Source organism: Vigna angularis, chromosome 9 (assembly GCF_016808095.1).
Source record: "Vigna angularis cultivar LongXiaoDou No.4 chromosome 9, ASM1680809v1, whole genome shotgun sequence".
NCBI classification, from domain to species: Eukaryota; Viridiplantae; Streptophyta; class Magnoliopsida; order Fabales; family Fabaceae; genus Vigna; species Vigna angularis.
Window position 1 is genome coordinate 4391422 of NC_068978.1, and position 11377 is coordinate 4402798.

Consider the following 11377-nt stretch of genomic DNA (forward strand, 5'->3'; position numbering starts at 1 on the left):
TACAGGCGGAAATAAAGTTATCTATGAGCTCGTATATCACCTAAGATGATTTGAAAGTTTACCAAACAACTGTATAGAGATTCCACAAATTGTTTCTATAAACAACACAAATTAATTGGTAAAGGAATTAATTCATTTTTTTGAAGATTTTAATGTTAGATAAATCGTAGTTAAAAAAACTTATGTGGGCGGGCAAAATAATCAAAACTTGAATTATTGTACACAAAAAAAAAACATATTTTAGTCGGTGAATATGTATATGATTAAATTCCATGTAAGTAATGAAGTTGGATTAGTATCAATTTTAACACTTGACATCTAATACGCGTTTTCCACATAATTTTTGTTATGACAGTTTATAGCCAGTGAGTAAGTTGTATCATTCCAAGAACAGCGAACATGACACGTAACTAAGGCTTATCACAGTTATAAAATACACGTTTTAGCTACATATAATATAATATGACAGCAATTACTAAGAGCTCAATATCTTGATTCCTCCTACAACATTATTTTACGACAGATAGTTAATATAGTTGAGATTCTTTTTTGCTGATTCGAAGGACAAGGCAGTATTAAAATATATACAAACATAATTGAAATCAAATGACTATGCTATGTTAACAGAGCATACTCAGCAAATAACATGAGTTCAGAGGAAATCTAAACAAACAGAAAAAATAGCTCGACTAACAAAACCGTTTGTTTATAACTTGATGTTGCGTATGATCATAACCATGTCAGTGAATAATTTAAAGATGAGTTTCAAGCTAATGTAAAAGCCTCAACATATGATTAGTGAAATCATGCTGATGGCAATTACTTTCTTGAACATGTAATTGGATATACAAATTTTCACCTTAAATTAAACAAAAGTGGATGTAAAACCTGAGTGGTATAGCTCTAATTTGATTCTCATTTGTCAATCCAATCCTTGAATAGCAACATCATGTAAAGAGGAACATTCACTGCTGCAATGACAGTGAACATTCGCAGGGTACGTATCAACCTCTGGATTGTAACTTTTGTCTTTGATTTGCCTGTTCTGGGAGGTATTCTTCCAATAGGATCAAGAGCAATTCCTGAAGCCATATCCACATTTACAGAGTGTTCTCCTTCCTGAGCAGTAGTTTTTCTAGCTGCTGCCCGCATCACAACATTACCCCTGACAGCAGAAAAAAGAAAGAACAAAAGGAAGAGACTAATGTTATGTCTCATGACTCACAGTAAGTCAAATATAATACTTCTACAGGATTGAACTGCCACACATGGAAACCAAAGTTTACCTTTCTCCTAAGCTTCGGTCGTTTGAATTTACAGTAGATGGATTCAAGGGTTTCTTTACGAGATGCATTGATCCTTCTGCATCCCACATCATCTCATATTCATAGTTAGCATCCTCATCCTTGTCTTTTGTTTCGCTTCTAGAAAAGATGCCAGACATTAGTTGTTTACAATAGCCAAATAAGCCCCAACACTGATGCCAAAAACTTGTGCCACTTGTTGGCCAAAATAGGGTGGCAAGAAGGGTCAAGACAAATAGCACAATATACCTGACATTTATAGCAAGATAAAACTCATCAATAAAAGAGATGACCCAAATGATCGGGTGAAAATTGTACTCAGTTCAGTTTGAACATACCATATGTAAATGTGTAATTGAACTGGAAGAAAACATAAATGAGTCAACAAAGCATCTCTTGGAATGGAAGCATTTGGAAGAGTTGAGTTATCAACTGATAACAGCATGAACGAGGGATACAAGTTTCCTTGTTGCCAACTTATAGTACCTAGAGTGTGCTGCATACTCTTGTCAGTTACATTTGTCCAAACACTCAAGGAGACAGTTTCAACAAGATAAGGTTTTTACCTCTTCTACAGGCCCAGATTTAGATTGATGAGTGATGGTACACTGATCGTGATCATGACCGGACAAAATAAGCTTCTGTCAAAAACAAAACTATTAATTCAGAGAGCAGTTACCCTCACTAAAGTTTCAGCTCCCAACTTCCCTATATTGAGTCGTCCTCCACTACTCAGTCATCCCCACAGAGAAAAGGAAAATGACCCGGGTATTTTTATCAGTACAGAACAAGGTCTCATCAATTGAAAGGCATATATTGAACAACAAATAATCGGTAAACCCACCATGAACTATTTTTCCCCATAACAATATTAAGGTAGGAATAGCAACGCAACATTCCAAAAAGAGAGATGACTCACAGGTTTGATTGTATCTAGTAAGTACTCTGAAGACTTCTCAGAAACATAATTTTGATACCTGGATAGAATAAAATTTAAATCAAACATCAGGGACTATGAGCTACCTGCACATGATTCATGCAGTTTCCATGGTTTGAAAGATGAGTAACTTACGATATCTCATTAGTGTTATCATTTACAGCATAATTTATCCTCTGAAATATAAGAAGAAATTGTTAAAAAGTTTCCAGAATGGCAGGTAAGAAAACATTCAGATTTCTGACACAACTCACTGTGCCATATTATTCCAATGACCAATACCATACCACATTCAATGTGTCTGATATAAATTTGCTTCAAGAAACTAAAATAAACTTTACCTGATTGATAACTGGGGAACTCCGATAAGGACCACAGTAAGTATCATCAAGTCGATATAATGGAATATGTGTCAACAAAACTCTTGGATGAACCACATTACCTAGTAAAGTTCAAAAGAAACAAGCATTACAATAAGAGAATTGACCTGACCTGACAATGAAATATATACTCAAAGGCCAGTTCATACCAGCAGAGATATTCTTCACAAAACCCCAAGTTTGAGAAGTCAGATGATTTTGTGGGTGTCCTGTAGAAAACATAATTAGTTCAGCATTTTCAGCTTTATCAAAATTTTCCAAGCAGTGACATTTATAAATAGAATATGATTTAAATTTACCATATTTCAATAACAATTTTTTAGATATTTAGATAGTTAAACTATAATTGCTTTTTTAAGATAAAAAAATGTCAAAGAATGAAACATAGTTCATAAATAAAGCCTTGTCCAAATGGAGAAATGTTCCGTGTTAAAAGTTACATGTGAAACATAGTAAACGGCACAATGCAGCAAACAGATACAAAAACATCTATTCCAGCACGTACAGACGCGAGAAGAGGGTTTGATCAAAAGAAAAAACTCGATTGTCAGATAAATCAGGAATACATATTGCACTGAAATGATACAAATGTGATGACTTGATACCATAAAATAAGAGTTCTAGTAATTACAACATTGCTACTTAAGAAACATGACAGCTGAAATTCATAAGTCAAATCTAGCTCACCATCCACAGTTTGAGTATCAATGGCAACAAAATCCACTTTTCCGACAGTAAATCTGTAGTTCCTTGTCCCAAATGCTTCCTCATAGCGTTGGATAACCTATGCTCATGGGGCAAGGAAGGAACCAATAGAGAGAACACAATTAATGGAAAATGCAAAACCAGACAACATATTAGATTGTAGATTATGTAAAATTGAAGGGAAAAACTTGTTTCAAGAACCACTTAATAAAACGTTTTGAACATTTAATATGTGGTTCAAACCTCCTATTTATGAATCACAATGAACAAGCTCCTATTGCCAAATGTCTTTTTACGGTTCTCAAGATCAATTATCAGGCAACTTCAATGAATTTTTGTCTCATTGTTAAGATAAAATGCCATGCTTTGTTGACATTCATCTTCTAATAATATCAATAATGCATAAATGTCAAGGAGATTAGTTTATACAAAATCTCATCTCACTCCACAACAATATGCATGTCATCAATAGTCCAAATTTTAAAATAGGAAATGATTATATTGACTTCCTGAACTTTACTCCATTTTGAAATAGACACGGATGTTTTGATTGCAACTACTACTTAAATTTTGATAGGTATCAAAAACTACAGAAAAGTAATGAAAGGGGATCCCTTGTATTAGTTAATCAACAAAACAAAGTAACAAAGACAATGTGGGTCCTATTGCCAAATCCCAGCCCAAAATCTGTTTCTTCCACCCAAAACCAGCCTCCCCTAAAGATCACGTAGTACTACCCTTATACTCCCTATTCACTCTCCAAAATGTAAAAGATTCCCTACATTCCCTCCTCCTGCCACATAGGCAATTCTGTTATCAGGAAATCAGTGTGCTTGTGCCTGTAGTCCCCATCAAATGGGTTTCCACTTCTTCCTCTCATAAATATTTTGAATCTTCCTAATATGCCCTTCCAGTTCTTTGTTCGTCCAATTTTCTGATATCAATACAGTTGAGTAATATACCCTTCAGTTAACCTTCCATCAGTTAACCTTCCATTAACTGACTAATGGACAACTCATCCTAATGCTTCATTGAGATTATATCTTGTCAAAACATGCTGCTCGTTATGTATTTTAGGAAGTTTTTTATTTTATCGTTGCTGTAATTTTATTTTTTAATTAAAGGTGTATCTTGCAGTAAGACTAGGACTGCTTTAAAAACAATCCCATATTGCAGGGATTGGCTTCCTTAGAATTAGCTCTATATTTCCTAAAATAAACAGGAGGCTCATGTATTAATAGGACCAATGATCTCATTATTGAAATACAGAAGAAATATCATTCTTTCTAAATTTGATATTGTATCCCAACGAGGTTTGTCTCTTGGGTTGATATTGGACTACCTACAAATATCTAGTTCAATGCACGAGATATACATGTCTCGGCATAAAAGGTGTGTGTTGGAACATTGACTAGAGACAAGTGCAACCCTCACCTTATACACTAGTTTTGTTATAATGAGTTAGACTAAAACTTACTTTTTATCATGATATTAAAGCTCCTAATCTTTGGCAGTCTCTAATGGTCTATCAACCCTAAAACGTACTCTTCATTGTTGCAACCCCTTGAACATATAGCCTTCTTAATATGAGATTATATCTAAGCAGTTCAATTACTATTATTTTAAAACATAATTTCCTGATTTTGGCCTTCAAAGGTCTAAAAAAATAACAAAAGATAAAAAAGGAAAAAGAAAAATAAGAAAGATTTGGAATACCACATACAGGACTCATCATGTCTTTTTCTGTCTCCTCTTTTATTCGCCCAAGATCAAGCTTCACTCTCTAAAAGCCTTTCTAACAGAAAAAGTCAGGGTAAGTCCAAATGCTTGAGTCTCTTCCCAAGCTCCTTGCATTAATGAGAACTTGTGCACCTTTGGGTACCCTAAGGCCACACATGTCTAACTCAGCCACTGATTTGTGGATTCCTATTGAAACTCCTAGGTCTGATCTAAGGGTTTTTTTCCCCCAATGGTATGCAGATTAAGAGCTTAGTCACATCTGAATCTTCAGGTTCTCCATACATATTTCTATGGGTTTTGTGGCAACTCAGCCATAACCCATTCTACTGTGGCTGATGTTGCATCTATCGCAATGACAAATGAGTCCTCCCACAAAATGTGAGACAAGTAGACATGTATGATTTGGGAGAGTGGATGAAATGACAAAGATGAAATTGCAGTCATCCGGTCTTCAAAGTCTTGTAAATTTTTTAGGGTTAAAAACATGATAGTCAGGAAATGTCTTTGAGAATAATAATATTAACAACAATAGAGGTAGTAGTAGTAGAAAAACTTAAAGGATAACATTTAATCTCAAAGAAGGATCAAGATGAGTAGTTCATTAGTGACTTAACAGAAGGGTCCATTACATTAATACAAGATGTTCAAGGTGTTTATTTGAAAAATGACCTGTGTTTGAGGGTTCTATGCATTCTTTTCCCTTTTAATATCAACACTCAACAACCCTTAGGCACAATAAATGTAATTTCTCATCCTCAATGTCTTAAGATCATTCTAACCATGACTACATTCTTAGACTCTTAGTCACGTCTTTGCTCATTTGATTCCCTTATAGTTATACACCACACAAGTCAATTCAAACAAATCAACCTTATAGTTATTGAACTTTGGGAATCAAAAGTTGAGCGATAGCATGTTTAAATACCTCTGGATTTAGAGAATGAAGACTTTCATACCCAATATCATGGTTTCCAGGAATGTAGTAAACTTGCAAGTCCATGTATTTTCCTCGTGCATTCAAACCAAAGATATGTCGGAAGCGACTCAAAGACTCCTGCCATCTGTTCATCCAAATGATTGTAAAAGCATTTCATAATAGAAAATTTGAGTGAACATGCTGAACAGTCATTCAAGATAAATGAGTTAAACAACACATTACTTGTAATTAATCAGCAGCTCCTTAGAATGTAATCATATAAATATTTACTACAGTAATCTAGGGATTTCGTTTTCTATCTTTTGTTCGACAATATGGAAATGTAATCTAAATAAATAGGACTAAATTATCAACTGATATAAAGAACTCTGAAAGCAAGAGGGTTAAAACTTATCATTAAGCACCAAAGACTCCTTTAACCATTTGGTTTCAGCATTTCGCTCAAGTCTTTGACCTGAGATTAATATCCATAAATTTTTGGTTGAACTCAACATGATGCTCATATGATGACTTTCTAGGATAACTCTTTTAGTATAACAGAAAGAGGAACTAGCAATGCATTTTATTTTTGCTTTTGATTACTTTGTCCACTAAATTCAGCTTTTGCAAATGAGAAAAAAGAATCGACATCTAATATGTAAAATGTATCATCTCTTTGGTTTTCTTGTTTTCTGAAGTGAAAGGTAAAAATTGAGTTCCAAAATCACTGTAGGTGGAAAAGACTGATTGGAAAAATTAAACATGGCATAATAGATAAATCAAAATTATTTTAAACTTGTACAAAACTAAATTAAGAAATAATTTTCAGGACTTACTCTTCATCTGATAAATAAGGACCTCCATCAAAGTAATCACCTAAAAACAATATGACATCAGGTTTGAAAGGCAGGACAGATCCAAAGAATGATCTACGCATGTTTAAATCAGTGTAGAATTCTGCAAGCTCCAGTGCAAGTGATTTTGCAGGAAGACTGAGAGAAGTTTTATCCATGACCTGTTCAGTTTAAAAAGAAATTCAAGTCAAATGGTGAGAGAGATGCACGTCCACAGAAACGTGAAATAATAAGTACATACACACTTAAACAGGCATGGACAATGCAGGTGTATTTTTCACAGATATATGTATGACCATAAAATAACAATAAAAGAATCATTCACCTGTGGATCTGTAATAACAGCAACTTTTACATAATCAGCTTGGTAATTCCCACCATCTGTTTGAGCCTGCAAGCAAAATCCTCAAAATAAGCTCAGATAATTATGCATTTTATTATGTTTAGCAAATCAAATTATAATTGTAATGTAGACACAACTTTTGATATACTGTAAAAGAACCAGTCTGTCGGCTTAGGCTCCCTTCAGGAATCATCAAATATTCAATATTTCAACAAAGAGAAAATGGTGTAGGCTCTGTCATTGAAAATAGCTTCTACTCTCCCATTTAATCACAAATGAGATAGATGTTTTTAACTTCTACAATAACTACTTTAAGAGTCATACTAGCAATGAAGTAGGTTCACAGTGTAAAACATTTTACATTAACAATGTATATAAATTAAACTCTTCAACAAAACCCAGTAAACCATATCCAACAAAACTAGTAAAAATTTACAGATCCAGTACATACACTGCCCACATTCCTTGGTGGAGCCACTACTAGTAAAAAAAAACTAACAACCTTCATATACCAGACCAATTTCAAAATTAAATAAAACCATAACTACTATTTTGTTTTATCTTTAAGATAGAGCTTTAGTGTTCATGAACTCCCAAGCTCATAAACAAAACAAGTGATTTCTTCTGGTTTTGGTTATGAAGTATAGAGAATGTCAAATATTGAGTGTGACCCAGAAATGAAAAAGGAGAAAAAATGAAGACTTTGTAGCTACCGTTGACGAAGAAGAGTTGCGGAGAAGATGGGGCCACGAACAGGTGAAGAGGGATGGAACCCAATAAGCGAACATCTCACCATAGAGAAGGGTTAGTGCCCATAAGAGACACAACAACAGAGTTAACTCGTGCTGCTTCATCACCAATATAGATCCTCACACTCGCAGCAATGGAATCAAATCAAATCAAAGCATTGCTTCCCTCATCTGCACTCTATCGAATTACATTACCTATCTCGATCCTCCAATTTTTATTTGTTTTTCTCTGGTTTTGTCAAACTGGTTGGCACTTCAACGAAAATTAAACTATAAGCTTTGTTAATGAAAAAGGGAAACAAAAAGAGAACAAAATTGACGAAAAATATTAGAGAAAGTCATAAGAATCAACATTTTTTAGAATCTTAGTCCCCCATAAAAAAAATATCTTATATAATCCATTGAATATAAAATATCTCTAGTTATAAATGTATCAACTTAAGATTGTAAAAATCAAACAAATTATTATATTTAATAGTTTATTTATTTGATAACAGTATAAAATCATTTTATTTTTAATATTTTTGATCACTTGTCTAGCGTCATGAAAAGACATAAGAAAATGTAGACAAACACTGAAAGAAAGAAATGGAAAAAAATCAAGTTGTTTTTAAGTAAGAGTAAAATACATTTTAGCAAATCAGATGAGATTAAAACAACATTTTTTTTTCTCTCTATATCCTTGACTGTTATGAGAAGATAAAAAAAAAATAGGGTAAGTCTCTAATAAATATATGTATTTTTTAAATAATCCAAACAAACAAAGAAAGACTAGTAAAATATATTTTTTATTAACCTTTCGTCTCTTTTTCTTCTTGTTTTTATTGTAACCATCTCCTTTTAGTATGCAAAATAATTGTAAATTCCTTTTTCTACGGTCTAAGATTTTTGGGTTCATGTGAAAAAAAGAAAAAATCTAAATGAGTACAAATCAATTCAAATTGTATAATTTTTAACTACATTTTAGAATGTATAATTTTAAAAAATATTTACATTTTAAATACATATTTTGAATTTATTCTTACAAAAAAGATGTATTTGAATGTAGTAGTCTTTGATCAATATGTCTATAAGATCCTTTTATGTTTAAGTCAGTGATACGTTTGTGAATAAATACACTATAAAAAAAATCTTAATATATTTTATAAATAGTAATAATTTATAATACATATTATGAGTTATGTCATTGTTGGTCTAAGATTTATAGGCTCCAATCACTTTTTAGAATTTTATAATTTAATTATCTTTAATCCTTCATTATTTAATTACAAGTGTGTAGCAATGTTACTTACATAGATGGTTGATTATGTCTTTTCTCTTTGTTCGGTTGAAGTTGTCTAAAACATTTTCTTAACGTGTTGATTGAGGTGTGTTTCTTCTTTACCCTCCATTAAAGAATTTAATTTACATTAATCTAGAAATATATTACAAATTTATATAATACACTGTATTAGATAATTTAAAGTATATATATATATATATATATATATATATATATTAAGTAATGTAATTTAAAATTACACAATTCAAAATATTTTATTAAATTTAAAAATATATTTTAGATTATTTAATTCAAAATATATTTCTAAATCATGTGATTTAAATATCTGAATTATGTATATTTTAGAGTTTTCTAATATTATATATAAAGAAAAAACTATATTGTGGTTTAGGAACAAGGTGAATTGGACTAAACCCTGTAAAAAGACATTTTTTATATTTTTTCGAAAACAATGTTTACTTGGTTCTTTTTTACTTATTTTATATAACTTTTTCACCAATATGAAACATGATTTCATTCATAATAAAGGCATGTTAATTTAAGGTAGTGATATATAATATTTTTCCAAATTTTTAAGGAAAAAAAGTTTGAAAACGTGTGTATATCAAATAATATTTAAGTTTATATACTTAGAAGCCTTTTTGCCTTTTTGTTCTTCTTTAGAAATTGACTAAGATATTTTTCCGTGGGATTGATGTAGATATTTTCATTCTTTCATGCATTTACATTGTTTGGGCTAAAAGTTGTCTAAATATAGGACCTATTTTATCCTACAGAAGCCTAGCACAGGAAAATGTGCTTCAAATCAATATTGTTAGGAATGTGGGGATGGTACTTAAATAAACACATTCTCTAAGTCACTAATATTCTAAACAAACCTAAGTTTCGTGTAAAAGAATTCATTTGTTAGTAAATTATTTAACTTATTTGCATAAACATATTTGTTCAAATTTAAAGTTGAGTTAGATCATTCAAAGTTATTTTCATGAAGAAGCATCTTCCATAAAATATACAAGCAAAAAAGTCCTACAACACAAACACTTCACAATCACATTGCAGATTATTAAAGTCAAACTGTGGATTCTGTTTCGGGTGTAAAGTCGAGCAACTTAGTAAAACATTCCTTTCACTTTTTTTCTTCAAAGTAGTTTAGATATTTATGCACGTTTTAGTTCAAAGTCTTAGTCATTCCTTGAGTACCTGTCAAAGGTACTTAAATCCTTAAGTCAGACATTAATCCGAAGGAGGGTTACAATAAAGTTTTAAACTTGTAATAAATGTAATCACCTAAATTCTTATTTTTCACTTCTATTTATAAATTTTAAGATGAGTCAGAAATCAATGAAACTCTAATCATGGTTCAATCATGTCTCATTCCTTGCTAAGTAGCGCTTACCAGTAATTTTGATTAAAAAATGTTTCATCCGGTCTTTCACTATTCTATTCGTGCGGTCATTACAATGCTTATTTGGATTGTAAGACACATGGATTCTCACCTGTTCGGCCACTCGTCCCCTATTTGATGGTCTCTCCCTCGGTCCTATCTTAAGGCCGTATGACCATTAAGTACATATTCGAAACTAGAAGGAAGGTTTTTTTGAAGATTGGATTAGTATTTACTCTGAGGTTTAGATGTATAATTCCAAATTTGAATGTTATTAACCATTCAACTACTGAGATTGTAGTAAAGTATATATGTAAGTGTACCATAAATAACGAATTTATTGACATCAATCCTTGATGTTTTCCTATTAATGATTATAAAATCAAATTCCAGTCATCCGTACTTATCAGAAGAAGCTTGCTTGAGGTTGGTTTCTTGGTTTCTGTTGACATTTGAAAGATGAAATAGTGGCCAAGAAGGAACTATGATCTGCTAAAGCTATTCATTCCTCTTTTCTGGATATGATTTTATGCAGTAAGAGTAGAGGGTTATTTTATTGTTTGATTCTGCTCTTGGTGAATAAATGGTGAATTTCAAATATCATGCTTAGCCATAATGTGTTCGCAGCCCCACCACTGAAAATGAACCTCACGTTTAATGGGCTAGAGAGACTTTCTAGTTTCTACCAAGAACAACCAAAAAGATGGATATAGAGTCAACAAATAATCATGCGCAATTTACACTGATGTTACATCTCCAATAAGTGTCCAACATGTTCTTCTG

At 32.0% G+C, this 11377-nt stretch overlaps 1 protein-coding gene across 1 annotated transcript; it reads right to left on the reverse strand.

The window, feature by feature from the left end:
• Nucleotides 1-690: 690 nt before the first annotated feature.
• Nucleotides 691-8276, reverse strand: LOC108347698 (uncharacterized protein C630.12). The gene is made up of 13 exons (XM_017587099.2): nt 7893-8276; nt 7162-7227; nt 6819-6997; nt 5992-6127; nt 3309-3405; nt 2771-2830; nt 2583-2683; nt 2377-2417; nt 2224-2281; nt 1871-1945; nt 1643-1800; nt 1287-1553; nt 691-1165 (listed from the first exon to the last, which is right to left on the reverse strand). Exons 1-13 carry the CDS (start codon nt 8031-8033, stop codon nt 916-918), a joined length of 1629 nt encoding a protein of 542 aa, XP_017442588.1. The 5' UTR covers nt 8034-8276; the 3' UTR covers nt 691-915.
• Between the last annotated feature and the right edge of the window lie 3101 nt (nt 8277-11377).